Source organism: Ambystoma mexicanum, chromosome 4q, assembly GCF_040938575.1.
Source record: "Ambystoma mexicanum isolate Mex_15411 chromosome 4q, UKY_AmexF1_1, whole genome shotgun sequence".
NCBI classification, from domain to species: domain Eukaryota; kingdom Metazoa; phylum Chordata; class Amphibia; order Caudata; family Ambystomatidae; genus Ambystoma; species Ambystoma mexicanum.
In genome coordinates this window covers 93,325,930-93,344,763 of record NC_090928.1, presented here as the reverse complement: position 1 = coordinate 93,344,763, position 18,834 = coordinate 93,325,930, and the positions used below count along the sequence as shown (strand labels likewise).

At 45.2% G+C, this 18,834-nt stretch overlaps 1 protein-coding gene across 1 annotated transcript in view; it reads left to right on the top strand.

Moving 5' to 3' along the window:
* SLC24A3 (solute carrier family 24 member 3) overlaps positions 1–18,834 on the top strand; it is a 1,254,778-nt gene that overhangs the window by 1,154,536 nt on the left and 81,408 nt on the right. Inside the window, exons 10-13 of the mRNA XM_069607530.1 lie at positions 6,324–6,457; positions 8,606–8,766; positions 11,263–11,533; positions 17,481–17,647. Of these exons, the coding sequence (XP_069463631.1) occupies positions 6,324–6,457; positions 8,606–8,766; positions 11,263–11,533; positions 17,481–17,647 (733 nt within the window). The remainder of the gene's footprint in view (positions 1–6,323; positions 6,458–8,605; positions 8,767–11,262; positions 11,534–17,480; positions 17,648–18,834) is intronic.

Here is an 18,834-nt window from a genome sequence, read left to right as displayed (position 1 = left end):
CAAGCAATGTTTGGGATTTCTCAGTTTCCCTTTTTCCATCTGCTGTTAGTACCACTGTCTTCAGGAGTTTTCCACGTTTCACTACAGACAGCATTAGTCTTAGTTTGTACAGTCTCTTTCCTTTGATTGTAGACATTATGGGACTGGGACTCTAACTGCAGGAAGTTAGTGTTTCCTGTGGCTCTCACAATCTCTCTTCCTTGACTGCGGATTCTATAGAATTGGGTCTCCAACTCCCAGAAGTCATTGTTTCCTGTAGTACAGACAGACTCTTTCCCTTGCCTGTAGATGCTATGGGATTGAGACCACAACTCCCAGAGGTCAGCATTTCCTGTACTTCATACCTTCTCATTTCCTTGTTTGCAGACTCTACATAATTAGGTCCCCAACTCTCTGATGTCATTGTTTCCTGTAGTGCACATAGACTCTTTTCCTTGGTTTTACATTATATAAGATTAAGGGCTTCATTACGAGATGGGTGGTAGCCATGGTGCTATTAGCACCATGGCTGCCTCCCATACCGTGCCTGTGTCCGGTCTCATTCAATGGGGACTTACCGGTGCAGTCTGACCCTGGCGGGACCGGTATGTCCGCATTGAACAAACCACTCCCCATTCCCATTTGAGCCCCCATAGGGTTCAATGGGAATGGTAAGGGCGCTAATAACGGGCTCGCGAATGGCAAGCCCGTTATTAGCGCCCTGGTCCCTAAGGAACGTGTGGTCAGACCACACGTTCCTTACGGTTCCCTCCAAGGGACCTCAGAATTGGGCGGTAAGGGATTACTGGCACTGGTCTCCTTACATGTGCCCGGTATCCCTTACCGCCCGACTCGTAATGACCCCCTAAATCTCGAATTCTCACAAATCAGTGTTTCCTGTGGTTCGCACAGACTCTTTCCCTTCTTCGACCATTAGATGCAATGGGATTAAGAGAGGGTTTGGATTAAAGCACTACATAAACCTAATAAATACAAATACATACAAAACTCCAACTAGTTCACAAATACTCTTTTGATTGGCTTAAAGTGCAATGGAAATGAAAATCCAACTCTCAGAGGTCACTTCTTCCTTTAGTTTGTTTTAGGTTGCTATGAAATTGAGGCTCCAAATCTCAGAAGTCAGCATTTCCTCTACTTCACACACCCACTCTTTCCCTTGGTTCTGGAGGCTATGGGATTGAGACTCCAACTCACAGATGCCAGCATTTCCTGTACTTCACACAGACTCTTTCCTTGGTTCTGCAGGGAATGAGATTGAGACCTAGACTCACAGAGGTCAGCATTTCCTGTACTTCAAACAGACTCTTTTCTTAGTTCTGTGGGCTATGGGTTTGAGACTCCTACTCACAGAGGTAAGTATTTCTTGTACTTCACACACTCTCTTTCCTTGGTTCTGGAGACTGTGGGATTGAGTCTCCAACTCAGATGTCGGCATTTACTGTACTTCACACAGACTCTTTCCTTGGTTCTAGAGGCTGTGGGATTCAGACTCCAACTCACAGAGGGCAGCATTTCCTGTACTTCACACAGACTCTTTCTTTGGTTCTAGATAGAGGCTGTGAGATTCAGACTCCAATTCACACAAGTTGCCACAGATGATTATCCTGGGTTTTAGATGCCAAGTGGTTGAGACTCCAACTCAATTTGTAAACACTATCTTGCACATCTCCAAAAACAAATAACTAAATCTGAAAACTTGTTTTGTCATAGATCAATAGTTGCAAAGACTCGTCAGTTAGTCATTCTCTGAAGCAACACATCATTCCTGTCCAATTATCGCAATGAAGCGACCTCTGACAATACGCTTTGTGTTTTTTTCCTCTGCACGCTGAGGGGTTAGCGCTCACACTCTATGTAGTATTGCAGCAATCTTCTCAATCAAACGAAGTGTCAACATCACACCCCAATCCCCTGAACCGTCACACCTGCTTGCTGATGGTCCCTGGAAGCCTCTGTTTCACAGGGGCGCCTCCTCAAGGCCTCTGGGACATTTAGGTGACACCACAACAGATGACAAGAGGAATGATTATGGATTTCATGCGAGAATTCAACCTCAATGCTCAAGGGTGAAGGCAATGGTGACAATTAGTGCCTGGAAAGTCCGACTTAACGTCCCGAGCGTAGCCAGGAAGTAGCAACGAAAACGAGTATAGGGCAAAAAGAAAAAAAGCCCACTCCCCTACGTCTCACATTGACAGAGAGACATGAGGGTGCAGGTGGTGCGCAGGGCACGTTGTGGCATAGGATGTGAGTGAGGGCTTGCAGGTGAAAATAGGAAGGAGAAAGCCCGGAGGGCAAGATTCCCAGGTTGCATCACGTTTGCTGCAGCATCGAGAGAGGGAAGAGGCTGCCACGGGCCAGTGCAGAATGCAGGGCAGAGCCATTTTAGCTATGCAGAGGGTACAGAGGGGCGAGGGGAGTATATGGCATAGGCGGAACTGGGGGAAATGAGGGTGAGCTGGAGCAGCCAAGAGCAGAGGAGAACCAGTGGCTGAAACGAGAAGGGAGGCACGGCACTGACGAGCCCTCTGTTGGATATGGTACTTCTTGAATACAAAATCGAAGAAAATATTAGCACATAGTGCCTGGTATTTGCTTGCAGTGATCGTTTCTGATTAAGCCAAAAGGAATATTTTAAAACGCATGCTAATCTAGCATAACAATGTATTATCTCATGACCCAGGGCAGAGCAGGCCCATTGAGTAAACCCTTATCCCATTACTGATCAGTGAGTTTGAAAATCTGTCCATTGATCAGAAATCATCAGTCCCTTTTGGGACAGAGGAACTGCACCCCCCTTCCCACCAACCCTGCCCCCTCCCCTGGCCATTCCTTGCTGGGTATGTTGTGTCAATGAATGAATGATGAGTGCTCTTAATCCTGCTGGATCCCCGGGTGTGTGTTGGAATGAATGATTTGTGCTTGTGGAGAAAGGCACCTCAGTGTCTTGTAAACTACTACCCCTTTTCACAACTTCGCCCCGGCGATTATCAGTAATAAAACAATCCATGATTTAGAAAGCTGCTTCCCAACCAACGTATTCTTGAAGCAATAGTTAATGAAAATGTCTTCTCCCTAGTAGGCCTATGCAGTTTCCCTGCAGGTGAGTCTATATTACAATAGCTAATTGGAGGATCATGCTGTGTTGCGCATCGAGTATCACCATGCAGACAAGTACCACATCATTCGACAGTCGCGCCTCACTCACACAGATACATTGATTATTGCGGCACACACCAACACATCTTATGAATGAATATATAATAACCCCTGTCATCCCCCAAAAACCCTGTAACATTTGCCAACAATGAACTAGTAATAACAGCGCAGCCCTAGAAAACCCTAGCGATGCACGTACAACTCAACACAGCCCAACTTCCATCTGTGGATCTTCTTAGCTCTTGCCAGAGAAATGCAGTGACCTATACCCAAAGGGGCCACCCTGATTTACTAGAGGTGAAATTGAAATCTGAATGGTCTATGCCTGCCACATGAAATGACCTTCAAAAAGTACTGCTGAACTGAAGGCGGGAAAGTGGATCATCAACACCGTTGTCCAAATCCTCAGTTGAGACCTTGAGCCATTGGCAGGTGCTTCGCCTCTGCTAAAGCTGTTGTCACGTGCAATCCTTGTCCTTGACCAAGATAAAAAGATTGGAACCCTATCTCACAGATGCTTTGTACCTTGCAGAAGTGAGCCACCCCCTAGCGTCTGACCAACCCGTGGCCAGTATCCTCCCTGCAGGGCGCAGCAGTCTTTAAAACTTCTCTGCCCCAGTTATCAGGGACAAGCGAGGCCAGCGGTGGCAAGCACTCCTTCTACAGCAGAGGCAAGGATAAAGGGACCTGTCATGAGACCAGGGCACCTGTCACCCTCAGTGACTGAATTTCAAGTGTTACAAGCAGTGTCACCAACAAATACTGGAACAAAGGGGCCATGACCATTCAGCATTATGCGGCGGCCTTCTCCTGGCCTTCGGTCCCTGAGAACTTTCATACCATCTGTGGGTGGCAGCAGAGAAAGCCTGCATTCTCAGAGTAGATGAAAACAAAGAGAAAGACGGTTGGAAGATGCCATTCAATGTGGCGGTAAACAGACAAAAACCACCACATTCCTACTTTTAATCACGGGTGTACCCTCATAAAATCGCATCCCAGACCCCATGCAAGAACTTCCAGGGTCCCAAACCATGCATCTGAAGCAGCCGGCCAGAAATCAGGGCAGAAATGTCGATACGGCAGGACTGATGGTGCCCTTGGACCCACGTAGGACCAATGCTCACTCCTCTGCCCTGCCCCCATTACAAGTGCAACCGGTTGCCAGGCCCAGCCCAGCCAAGCGCTGCTCCCTTAAATGAGGAATGCACTCTGAAATCCCACAGAATTTTGAAATTCATTGAAATAAGAACGTTTTTCATTTTGTATAAACTCTACACCGAGCTCTGCAATGTGTGCATCCCATCTCCCCTTTCCCATTGATGTGTCTATGCAAGCTTTTTGCAGCCTTTTGGGTGCAAGTTTATTGCATGGTACTACTACCCGACAGCCGTGCTGAGAACATGGAAAACATTTTGTATATGCTGCCACGCCAAGCTGTGGTTACTACTCAGACACATTTCGCTGCTCTGCCGCCCTTCCAAATATAATGAGCCTGAATGGATAGTTTGAGTTTCTGGATGAAGGGGTGTGTGGAGTAACTGACTAGCATGTTGTTGAGTTCCTCCTCAGTGACAGGGAATCTAATGTAAAGTTTGTCCTCCCCACCATTTCCAAAATGGCTTCCAACAAGAGGTTTTCCTGATGTCTAGCGCTTGCCCTCTGACCCCCAAAAGGGAGCTTCTGACATATTAAGCAACATAAACAGAGGTATGGTAAGAGGGGCCGCACCATAGCTCCAGGAGACAGATTGTCCAACTTCTATACTGGGTTGATCAAAACATTGAGCAAACATTTAGAGAGAATAAGCAATGGAGCAAACAGGTTTTCTCACAAACCCCGTTATCTAAAAAAACGTTTGCACTGGGCCAATTAAGAATCTGTACTATGCTTGCTGCATAACAGGAAGAGAAATGGGTTTAGTACAATTATTATACTGATATGCAACTAACCTAGTAATAAATCAGCCCACTTCCATTTTACCCTGGATGAAAACATTTTTAGCTAATCTGGATTAAGTCCAACCCTGTTTGCTCCATCCTGTATTACCTAAACAGCAAGATTGGTGATAGATTAATTTGCTCCTTTGCGCATGGCCAAAGTTTGATATGCTTGCCTTCGTTTGGTAGTAATGACTTCTGATTTCCTTGGGGTAGCTGTGTGTGCCGTTCATGTGCAGCCGCTGTAGACTTCTTGACCTGCATCACACTCACCCATATATATTGTCATCAGATCCTTTGTTTTCCATGAACTTGTCTCTGGAGTCATTGCTGTGCGCCAATCCGAGAAGCCGCCATTAGTTATCCACTGCAAAGAACGAAATGCTGTGCCATAGGGGCCGGAAGTGGTGCCAAGCTCTCTTGAGATGATGGGTTCAGCAGCAGCCCTGGGCAGAACGCTGACTTGAAATCCAGAAACCCTTTTGGTAAAGTTGCCCCCGTGTGACATGGTTCTGCTTGGCTGATGTGCAAAGTACTAGCCTAACACGATTAGCAAAGCTTACCCTCGCCCGTGGGGACAGTGTGCCGCCTCCCCTTACACACCCCAGGCGTTCACTTACTTCCACGGGCTGTGCAGCCTCGCTCAAAGCAGCCTACACAAGTCCACAAACTAAAACCATACTCGCCATTATCGGATTAATCAAAATCTTACAAAATGCTTCTGACTGGGTTTTATTAATGAAATATGATAGGGCATCAGACATCACATTTCTAGTGCCCTGTCATTAAAAATGCAACAGCGAAATGTTGCGAATAGTCCGCGAACGTTTGGGTGCTTTGAACATGTACTGCAATGAAATCTATGGAACTGTCCTTCGAAATGTGGGTCTGGAGGGACCAGCATCCTACTTGGGCCTTCCTGTGTGCAGGTTTCTGTGACATATTTAATCTGCACCCCTTGCAAACATATAGTACGACTGACCAGCAATGTGAAACACAATGATTTGCTACTAAGTGCTCCCAAGGATGGCTGTGAAAGATTAATTACCAGATTAATTAGCTAACGGTGCATTCATTTGACAAAGTGACTGCCACTCATGAAACCGTTTAGCCGAAACTGTTCACACATATAACATGCTCGCCCATATCACATTTATGAGATCACTTGATATATTAAAATGCTTGATCACCTCACTCACATTAGCCTGATTTTTTTCTTCAATTCAGGTATAACTCAAACATCCATCATTGTTTTGAACGGAAGGCGAAAACGGCGGGAAACATGGTGAACGGTCTGGCAACAAACCCAGAAATGGATGACAACGTCAACTGTGAAGCTACGGTGGTCTTACTAAAAAAAGGTTTGTGAAAACTCTTTAAAGCCTTTAACTTGGCATCTGGCCCTTAATGGGTTGTGGGGCCCGCTCAGGTGGACTTGAAGGTTACCTGTGGACCCTGGAATTGTGCAAGATGCATTTCAGACTTGTCATTTGAGCATGCTAATCAGTGGTCGAAGTGTACGAAAAGAAGTAGCAGAACTATGCTCCCTGCTGGCCTGCCTCCACTCCCCACAAACCCCATCGCCATGCCCCCTCCCATGCGTAATACAAACCTGCAAACAAATATGGATGCTGTTTAAGGGAACGTTCAGTGCACTGCACTGTAGTGCAAATTCTAATTTCTTCTTACGCGTTTATTCTAAAAAGAAACCATTACGGAATATTTCTTTTCAAAATAAAAGTATAGGCACAGTAAAACGTAATTACAGAAAGTAGTACTCAGTCTGTCCGGTTTTCATTAGAGCATTCTGCCTTGAGTGAGTGGAATGAGCACAATATTTCTCTTCTATCAAGGGCAATAGCTTTATAGATGTGTGTATACATAACTTCTCCCTCGTTGTAGGCTCTCGAGTGGGGATCAGGCTTGTAACTTTGGGAATAAGGGCCCCATTCATAGATTATTTGCGCAGAGAATAAGGAACTTGGCGCGCTACTGGCCGCAAATCCGCCTTCATCAATTCATGGAATCGAATGTGCAGTACTTTTCCTGGACTTGCATGGAGTTTGCACTGACTCGGCACGTCTGTGCGAGCCGTTGAGGGCCTAGCACGAGATTCCAGGCAGAACATGGGCGTAGCTTGCACAGAGGGCTGGGAAGGGGGCAGGACACCTTAACAGGGGAAGAACTTGTGAAAAAGTGGCCTTTCCGAAGGAAGGCCTGCAGGCAGTCCCTCGCACGCCCCCAATTGTGCGATATGAGACTTATTCATGGATTTGATCGCACAACCTCTCGACCAGGAAACGTCCTCCATACAGTCCGCCACCCGAAGGCAGGCCTATGTACACTTCCGTGTAGTATTTGCAAAGCGGAGGTGGGATTGCATGTCGGATTTCAGGGTGCATGTTTTCAATCGGGGTTCCGATGTAACTTAGTGCATCTAAGCAGTGCAGTGGGGTGCATGAGCAGTTTATGGGGGTTCACACGCAGATTTTCCGAGTTTAGACCGAGTTACGATTTTTCATACACAGGTTGTCGGGGTGCCGGGAACAGTTTTGGGAGACCCTGCACAGGGTCCCAGAGATGCAGGTCTGCTTGCGTGGGACCCCACGTACTGTTTGAAGGGTGCATGTATTTGCATGAAGGTAGCTGATCTGGCTGTTTATGCTTTGCGTGTGTCAGGGGCATTCTGAGCGCGACTTCTGAATACGGTTACTTTGTGTGAACAATTCCATGAATACGCGGGCGTACATTTTTTATTCTGTGCGCAACTTCACGCAGTGACCTTCTCGGCGCGCTGCCCTTGCAGGATTTCTGCACGCATTTCCATGAATCGGGTCCTAAGTGTCTAACAACACACATAGGGCCTTATTTATGAATCCTTTAGCATGGTGCAAAGTGACTATGCACTGCCAACACCCTGATTCACAGAGCGGTGCGAAGTGTATTTTGTATCATTCTTGACTAGACCCTGTTTTTTTAAGTACAATTGCAATTAATGTAAAGCATGCCAACCTGGTAGTATAATGAAGGGAACTACCAGAACAAGAGGCTGCTGCTTAATGGTTATGGAGGATTGGCCAGGAAACATTGGAGTCATTTTAGGGGGGATAAGGATGTTTGTCCCACCCAACGTTGATGACCCACTATTTTGTCCAACTCATTTGGCAGGAGCCCCTTTCATTTAGAAGTCATGTCCCCTCCAACATTTTCAGCAAAGTTACTCCACTAGTAAAATAGTGGTTTGAATAAGGGAAGCATTTTGCCAGCGGAATTAGGCATTTCCCGGTTGGCATCATTTTCAAAGAAGTTCAAGACCAAACTTGATGAAGCCAGAAAAATGTAAAACAGAACTCAATGGAGAGTTTTGCATGTTTAAGTTTGAATACCAAGCTGCATGTGTCTAGTGGGTTCCAATAAGCATGCACACACAATGACAATCAAGTGGCATGAGGACAATGGGGTTGAACATAGATAATTTGTTAGGGTAAACATTCTCTGTTTCTTTGCAGCAAATTTCCATCGCAAGGCCTCTGTTATAATGGTGGATGAACTGCTGTCTGCCTACCCACACCAGCTTTCCTTTTCGGAGGCGGGACTCAGGATCATGATAACCAATCATTTCCCTCCCAAGACACGTCTCTCCATGGCCAGCCGTATGTTGATCAATGAGGTAGGTGAAACATGCTCTGCAGTTCAAGTTATATCTATCAATACTCTTTCTGACCTAGCGGTGGCGCTCTCAGTGTAGAGTTGTACCCATGCTCATGTTTTTAAAGCATCCCCTTTACTTTCTGTAAATATTGCACTGTTCTATATCCAAAACCAAGGAGTCAGTAAAATCCATTACACCACCATGTCTCTTGAAAATGCACATTGCCTCCAGCTGTGAAGATTTCATTGTTTGTAAGGTTAGGGTTTTAAGCGTTAAGATAATACTTCATTTTATAGAGATTACTCCCCAATACTATAAACATGCTGAGTAATACAGAATGTCTGAAACTTTTTCCTATCCTTAATGGAAGCCTATAAGTACCAGCTGCAAAGTCATGTGAATCTGAAAAATAATCCAGGTTTTACAACTGTACTTTTCTGAATTTAGAACACACTGTTACCAAAAAGGCATGATGTTTGGCACCTGGCTTTTGTCATTTCTTTAGACAGTATGCACACACTTCTTACTGGACTTTCCGCAGACAATAGTCACTCACAAAAGCCCACTAACCACCCACTGTTTTACCTGCAACGGTCTAATTACTTCCCAATTTCAATTCTCTGCTATGTTGGACAGACTATAGTGTGAGGCTCTGGGCACCCTGTTTCTCTCCGTGTGACTGAAATTAAATTAATAAAGACAACAGTAGCAAAGCTCTGCCAGTGTGACGAGGAATTGTTTTTATTTATTTTTATTTTTGCTAAAGCTATGACATAGCAATCTGTGTTTGATATAAACCTTAAAGCATGGTTATTTAAGCGCTAGCACCCCCTGTCTAACTCACTTTGTGACAGTGATGACTTAGGAGCCATTCACACAGTAACAGAACACAAGCATGGATATAAAAGCACTGGCCACTGTTAAACTGCAAGGGCCCAAGCATACACCTTTGGTACTACATTGAGAAGTCTAACTCCATGTGATCTGAAATGAGTTTACAGCCCAATCTACCTCAGCAGTTTATTCACTTGTCCTTTATCTTTGCTTTTTAGCTGTAAAATCTTTAAATTGTCAAATTTTGAAACGTCTCTGTGATTGTGTGTATATATCTTTGTGTGTTAAATGTCTTAACCACAGAGAGTTGTTTAAATGTTTATTGATTCAATTTTGTTGCTCCGATTCATATACCCGTTGTTTCATAAGTGCGTCCCCTTTGTCTTGGGGCTATACACCATTTCTCTCCTTTGTATTGTTGTTACCTGCAGGTACCGATTTATTCCTGAACTCATTTTTGTTCTATGGTTTATACATTACAACCACACAATGTATGCATTATGCATTATACTGTGACCATTCCACAAACACAATTCTCACTTTTGGTTTTATGCTGATGCTGAAAATCCAGGGCGTGCAGATTCTCCATTCTGGCTTCTTCCCCACCCTGACTGTGCAGCAACACTGGCTCCACTACACACTCCTTGCCCTTGTATTGTCTTAGAGCATAGATCAGGGGTCTACAGCCTTTGAATCTCCAAATGGTTTAGACTACAACTCCCATAAGCCTCTACCAGCATAGTCAATGGTGGGGGCTCATGGTATCCGTAGTCCAAAACATCTGGAGAGCCACAGGTCTCAGACCATTGGCAAAAACCAATCTCTAGCTTGCAGATCTCATTGCCTTACTTGCAGACAGGGGTACAGACAAAGCACCCTGACACTGAAAGAGCAGGACATAGAGCAGTGCAGATGGAGAAGGAAAACAAAGAGACATCAACAATGGCCATAAGGGTTCGGGCGTGGCTACAGATCAGACTGCCACCTTTACCCTTTACAGCATGCCCCACGCTGGCATCTATGCCCCATGCAGAATTCCAACAGAATAATAAGCGCCTTTCTATGTTGGAACATCATCTTAATAACCAATATGGCTGCTTTGCTTAAAATGTGGGCATTTAAGCTCTTTGCCTTTAATGTCCTTCTCAATTAAGACTTATGCCCTCACACACTCAATCCCGGCTGCCACTTTAAACTTCCTCTCCTTGTCAAGCATTTTAAAGTTTACCCTTGCCACCATCAGGTATACCAGTTGGGGACTGCACAGCTGGCGATGAGACACTCTTTCACCTCCATTTTTGGTTGACAAAGGGGACTGGGGTGCTATAGAAGAAAGGCGCTTCCCCCGCCCACTTGAGCAAAAGCCTATGAATTAAAAGAGATTATGGTAGAAAGAAAGAAAAATTGTGATAATTTCAAACCTTTTGGACAATTCTGTCTCTCTTACCCCTTCCCTAAAAGCAGTAAATCACCTACAGCTCCAACAGCAAATTGAGAAAAATACTGACTGTTTGTAGATTGGGGACTCTCCAACGATGTTGTCAAAGTCTGAGCCCCAGCTAGATGCAATCATGGTCCTTCCCTCATACAAGCATCACGAGATTCCATGTGGGTGTGAATGTGCCTCCCGGCTCCACCCATTGAGTGCTTTCCTACGGTTATGTGTGCTTCTCCTTCCAGAGGCAGCGGCTGATCAGCAGTCGAGCTTACGCCAACGGGGAGTCGGAGGTGTCCATCAAGATCCCCATCAAGCATCCCATGGAGAATGGGACTGGCCCCAGCAACGCCGCAGAGCGAAGCGTGAACGGAACCCGGAGAGAAGAGGAGGCGGCCGAAGCCGGCAACGAAACAGAGAATGAGAACGAGGACAATGAGAACAACGAAAATGACGAGGAAGAGGAGGAAGAGGAGGATGACAACGACGGGCCGTACACTCCATTTGACCTACCATGTAAGAGACTTTAATCCCTTACAACAGGTTTTCCCAACAATGGACCTCGAGGGCCAGATCCACGCCGGGTTTCCAGGATCTCCCTCATTAATATTCATGAGGGAAAATGTGCATACATTTAGAATCATTGTATGCAAATTTGATCTCATGAATGTTAATGAGGGGTATCACGAAAATCCTGCATGGATCCGGCCATGAAGGCCTGGAGCTGGAGAACCCTGCCTTACAATAATTTAGTCTGACGTATGTCCTAATGTTTGTATTGAACTTGTATGACATCAAACACAATGAACTACTACTGAGCGCATTGCAATATGCATCTTAACAAATGCCTCAACTGTCTATTAAGCAGAATAAGGTGAGTGTCTAACTATACACTTATGAGAACTGCTTTGTGCATAAGATATGAACCAGATTGTCTGTGTTTTACCCACATTTATATTTAAAATATTTTCTTCCATTGATAACTTACAATTCTGTAATCCCATGTTGGGTCTGTCAACTCTTAACATATTTCTGTGGCTATACTGGCCATTAAAGGCCCGGACCCCAAGTTAAAGGCTGGCCAAATAGGTGGCCTTTAGCAAAGTCTCTGGTGCCTGGAATGGCAGGTAGAGCCAGCAATGGGGGGCAGGGAGCTACAAGTGTATTAGCATCCAGGCAAGAAGCCAGGCTTTTTTGTTTAAATATGAGAAACCTGTGCAAGCTCTACACGAAAAACTTACGGAGCATGTGCAGCTTCCCATTTTGAGAGATTTCCCACATAAAGATGGCCGCCGAAGAAATGAGAAATGTTACGTCTTCTCTGGTGGCCACATTGAGGTAAGCAGATGCTGGTGCTGAGGGAATCATGGGAGGAGTGAGGACGTTTCCCGGGCACCAGCATTGTCGACCTAAGGTACATTTTTTGTTTTTGTTTTTAATGGGGACATGGGAGTTGGGCAGAGATAATCAGAGGGCAGGAAGGTAGCCAGTATCATTGCATTCCGAGCCATCTGTTTGGCTAACGCACACGTCCCGGGTGGCAATCGACTACACGCCACGACATATAAAAAGCTGTTTGCATATGTGATTTGTTATAAATAATACTATAGAATTTGTGACAGATTTTTAAGGTGTCATTGATAAAGTTGCCTGGGAAAAGGCTGCAAGGGGCAACATTTCCCGAGAAATGCACCCTCAGTCAAAGCAAACACTGTTCCAAAATATTTTACGAATGGAGTTTATAATATAAAATGATACCCCTCCTTGAATATCTGGGGGAAATACTTTAGGGGGTCAGGAAAAAAAATCAACTACCTGGTGACTTTTTACAGGTGACATTATCTCATGGAACCATTGATACGCCTAATATATTTCTTTCTGGTTGTATTGTAGTGGACTCTCTGCATTTTCTTTTCTTAGATTACACCCAAACCATGTTGGAAAGTTGAAGGTGCGATGACTCGCTAGCTGCTTCAGAAAGATAGTACGACGAGGGGACTATAGCACATACATTGAGGATTATAGACGTGGTGCAAAAGTACTAGATTCTGGTCTAAATCCTGAGCATGGTGCGGTTGTGTTCGTCCTTCCCCGCGTTAGAGAATTATTAGGTTTACATACCTAGGTCCTAATTCACGGAACGTTTAGCGTGGTGCAAAGTGACTTTGCACTGCCAACAAACACATTGAACCGTGTCTATTTCACAGAGCGGTGCAAAGGGTATTTATGCGCAGCAAAGTCACTTTGCAGTGTAAAACCACTTTTTGCACCAAACGAGTGGAAGATGGCCTTGCATTTGGCGCACCGGCAGCACGTCTGCTGTGTGTGCCTGATGGGCAGCTAGTAGGAGGACTGATTTAAACATAGGTGGCCGGTCACGTGTCTACTGTGTAGCTCAGTTGAAGATGGCAATGTCGTGGGCAGCAAAGACAGACTTTGCATGATGCGAGTCATTATTTTCAAATTAATTGAAATGACAAAAATAAAATAGATTATAATCAAAACTAAAACCCTGCTCTTCAGCTCCTAATTCCAAGAAGTATAAATCTTGTCCCTGGCCTAAAATTGTGCATTTTTTGACAAGCAAAAACTAAACAGTTTATTTCCTGCCTCCAGTGTGCTGGCTATGTTCTGCATTGCCAGGAGCAGGGCTGACTGAAATAGGTGGGAAGTCATGCATGTACTGTGTGCCCCAATCAAATATAGTGGCGTGGTGCACAGCAAAGACAGGATGTGTACAGTGTGGATGTGATTCGGTTTTTCAACCGTAATTCATTTTTTTCTTATTGAGTATTTACAATGCACCTAAACACATTGGCCCTCATTAGGACCCTGGCGGAGAGGGTTTTACGCCGGCGGAGTGCATGGCGTACCTCTCCGCCAGACTACGAGTTCCCGTAGCGCCATGGAGGATTTTTACGCCTGCTTTTTGCAGGCGGAGAAATCCATGGCGCTACGGGACTTGTCGTTAATTACGCCACCGCATTTTACGGTGGCGTAATTAACGCCTTCCCCACTCCCATTATACCCTATGGGGCAAAAATGGGAATGGGGAAGGGTAAATGGGGATTGGGGACTTACCGCTCCGCCAAGGTCGGCATGGGGCGGTAAGTCCGCCAACCACCCTGGCGGAGTTGGCAGTTTAGCGCCATGGACCATGGTGCAAATTGCACCATGGTCCTCCGCCAGGGTCGTAATGAGGCACATTGTGTTTCAAGGCGCAACAAGACAAGGGGGGAGGGCAGGGATGACAAATACAAAAACGGTCCTACTAGGCACTGTCAGATTTGGATTGTGCAAGTACAGTAGCAAGAAGTGAGGGGAGAGGGGAAGGGGTGAAGTGCATGTCAAGGTGGAAGGGGCCGTGGGATAAGCGTGTGCCAGGGTTGACCAGGTGGACAAAGCCAGGGGAAGGCAGGTCCAGGTGCTAAGTGCAAGATAAGGGGCTGGAAGGACTCAGAGGGTGCAGGCCCAGCTATGCAAGTGCAGGGGGAGGGAGCCCGCAAGGACAAGTGCAGGTTGGGGGGCTCAGGCTCAGGGGAGACCAAGTGCAGGGATAGACTGGATGAGGGTGACCTGGTGCCCTGTAAGATTCTGAAGCAACCAGGAAGTCAGTCAAGTGGTCTACGGGGACATTGGCAGGGGAGGGGGAGAGGGAAGGAGGGAGAAAAAAGGGAGGTTTTGAGAAGCTTCCAGAACTTAAGTCTGAGAGGGGCAGGGAGGCCATTCCAGAGGGAGTCACCTACGGAGGAGAGAGAGCTACCCCCAACTCTCTGCTTTGAAAAGTGTCTGATCTGCAGAGAGTTGGAGCTAGAAGACCAACGGGCTCTAGCAGGAAGGTATGTAGGGAGAGAGAGTTGGATGTAGCGGGTCTCAGCACTCAGGAGACAGTGGAGAGATTTTAGGTCTGGGGCGATTGGAGTCCCTGGTATTGAGGCTAAGGATAAGTCTTGCAGTCCTATTCTGGATTAATTGAAGGGATAGTCCAGACTGGAGAGGACCAAAGCTTTGAACATTGAGTTTCTGGGGGAAGACGAGGAAAGGGAGAATGCCTTTGAGGAGGTGCAGCTAAAATTGGGCCTTTTTTGAAAGGCCTGTAATGTGAGGAGAGGAGAGAGTGGAGTTAAAGATGACATTTTTGCCTCAGAGGATGGCGAGGGCCCACGGAGGGCAACCAGAGTATAGGAAGGAAGGATGGAGCAGGGGTCCCAAGGAAAATGATCTCTGTCTTTCTGGCATTAAGGCAGAGATTGTTAAATGAAATGAAGTGGTGAACTAAAAGTTTATAAACAACACAACTAAAAAAACAGTTCCTCTCTGGGGTTTAAATCCTTTCCCTGGCCTAAAACTGCTCTTTTTAATGCTAGAATTAAAATATATAAAAATGTTGTTGCCGGCTCCAGTGTTCTGACTCTGTGGCTATGCTTTCATCACTGAAGAATATTCACACTTGCTTAAACATAAAGCCAGCAATGCACCCATTTAAGTCCCTCTGATATTATGTGGATATATTTTTGTCAGATATTGCTCATTCATTCACTTCACACAAGCGGATTGCTGAGCAGCTACTTATTTAGCAAAAGGATTCACATGGCATACTTCTTGTGTAGTACAGCCTTCTAACCACTAGATGTCAGACTAATCACACATCTTTTCAGCCAAGTCACAGAGTAATTAATTAACTCTTTATTCTCAGCCTGATGAGCAACATTCGCTGGTTCGGTGTTTTTTATACGTACAGACTGGTGGAGTGTAAGCACGGAGACGCTATGAAAAGAGAGTGACGTGAAATCTGATTCCTTTTTTAACTAACATTAATTCAAAACCATTTGAATATCGTTTGGAAGAGTGTCTAGTCTGCAGGGTTAGATGAGGAGCTGCAAGCATGCTAGCGCGAACATTTTAAATACAAATACCACCACATGGGGATGTTCACATTCTGCCAAGCTCGTGCAGTTAGAGCCTTGGAAATATTCCAAGGTAGCCCATCAGAGCTCTATAGAGTCACTTATGGGCATCTAAACAGACTTAAAGGAAAAGAGCTGAACATGTGACGCCCTATAACGGCCCGTAGATTTGTGAATAATAAATCACTATGGAGAGCAATTTCTAGACTTCATGAAGGGGCCGGAAAGCAAGGAGAGAAACCAGGCATAGAATGCAATCTGACGTAATGACGTCTAGACTGTTGTGTACTATTCTGCAGCTCAGGGCAGGCTGAAGATGTGTCAGTGCTTGTGGGGGCCCATTTCAATAAGTTTATTTGGGGGTCCCATTGCCTAAAGTTCAAACAGCAGTCTGAGGCACCCGTGGGATGCTTAAATAATAATGGCTACAAAGGAATGTATCAAGGAGGTTAATCACTGCAGATTAACAAGGGGCAGGCAGCAAGTGCGGGGGAGCTGAAAAGCTGAATGTCCACTGAAAGGTATTACACAAATTAACCTTGTACAATTTACCTTTTGTCCTAATTGACCTAATTATAGTGGTCCTAATTGACCTTCTGCACAATTGACCTTTATATTATTTTAGGTATTTTATATATGTATTGGGTTCGTTTTGGATTATAAATTATATAAGGGGATTGGGTGGGTGGTTGCAGGGGATTATGGATTAGGTGGGGGTGTTGCGGGGGGATTCCCCCCGCATGTATGTCCTAATGGACCTTTTAAATTAGGTCAATTCTCCCGAGATCAATTCTCCCGAGGTCAATTGTGAAAAGGTCATTTAGTATACATCCCACTGAAAAGCTTTGTCAGCAAAGTGCTAAGGCAGCCGCAACTGGAGTAAAAGGTAACAAGGTGATAGCAATGCTGCTTGATGCTAGGTGCCAGCAAAGGCAGCCTGTAAAGTGCCAACACCGAAACGCACATTTAAAGTCTTGAAATAAGGAGACAGCAGACAGTAAAAGACAAATTAAGACTGCCAACATGGGGGCAGCTGCTCTGGGTATCCCCTGAGGCTCAAGGCTCATTTTAACTGAAAGGGTTGAAAGGCGCTTCCACCGTCCCTGCTGCCACCAACACTTTGCTTGCCTTCGATAAGAATGGAGCCTGGCGCATTTTGTGAGAGGTCACAAAGGCAGGGCCAACTCCCTGAGAGCCTCGCAGGTTGCACATTCTTGCTGTCCTTTGGATGTGGTTGGAAGGGTTGAAGGAAAGAAGAGAAACAGGGGCATGTGAAAAAGCACAGGGAGGATGCATCCAGGGTCAGTTCTAGGGAAATGCATTGCCAGGCAGTTGCCTAGAGTGTGACTGGCATGGGCTGCTAGATTGTTTTACAAGTAATGCATAAATCCATGTTGCCATGGGAGGGGTCACTTTGCATAGAACAGTAGGTAGCCTTTGCTGTGGGCATGGAGGGTTTGAGGTGAGTGTGAGACAGGTGCAGATGTGTGCCGGTGAGCACTGGGGAAGGTACTTGATCATCAAGTGGGGGTCATCCTTTTCTCTCTTTTTTGCAGCTGGAAAAGCCGACAAAGCCAAGTGGGCGGCCACATGGCCTCTGTCGTTCCTCATGTACTTCACTGTGCCCAACTGCGCCAAGCCCCGCTGGGAGAAATGGTTCATGGTGACCTTTGCCACTTCCACCCTCTGGATTGCGGCCTACTCGTACGTCATGGTGTGGATGGTAAGTTGCAATGAGGGTAAGTTGAATCAACTGTTGGCACAGGAAGCACCGTCTCAATAACTATTAGAGTGATACAGTCATCATGAGGCTGGGCACACCACCGTAAACAGAGCCACCAACCAATCACAGCTCAGCTTTTCTAGCAAAATCTGCCACTGTGCATTAAATCTCTAGTTCTATGGCAATGGAAAGTAATGGTTGCTTGCATCAACAATTTATTGAGTGGGTTTAAAATGAGGACATAGCCTAGGCAGGTCTGATTGCTTTGCTAACAGACACAGGGTATGATTTAATCAATGTGCAATCAACATAATAAGAGACCTCACATGACAACTTACTTGCTGATGATCTGTTAACAAGACTCTCCTGATGAAGGCCCTAGTACACAGAAGGAGCATGTTTAAGTGGGCTTCAAAGACCGAAACACTATGGTTGGACATCTCTTCATATTTTAATATGCATTGATAATTATACCAAAACCAGGATTTGAAATTTCTTGTCACACCAATATTGGGTGCATGGTGCTGGAGAATACTAACAAGCACACTTTCTGATGCATTCATAAACAAGTTTGCATGCAAATATCTGTTTTCCTCATTCCCGTGCGTTTTTCTAATTATGTTTTTTCTAATGATGTTTTTAATGATGTTTTTTCTAATGATGCTTTCTATCGATAAAATATGCTGTGATCTTTCTAAAATAATGTGGTGACCACACATTAATTTATCATTTAGAGAATGAACCAACAATTCTCTTTTTCAATATCATTGTTTATCTAACATCCGTGTGCTCCTGACCAGGTGTGTGTCTGACAGGGTTTTTGAAAGACTTGTGTCAAGACATTCAAGAGGGATACATGTATAGAAAGACAGGAGTGCACCACCCGTGGGCACATTACAACATAAAGAAAAATTGGGCCACCCCATATGCCGCCGGCAAGCTATAATGTTGTCTTATTGCTATTTCAATTACTTCATCATAGATACTGTTTAAAGGTGTTATCTTTTTTGTTTTACCCACAGAAAGAATATAATTTTTTTTTGTGGTAATAATATGGTAAACAAGTATTTGTGGATTTTTACCACAAGCCACATTCTTTACACCCAAATGTCCTTTGACAAAGTGCCATAACCGTAGAAAATATAATGACGAGTTACCAAAAACGCACTTGCGGCTTTCTCATTTTA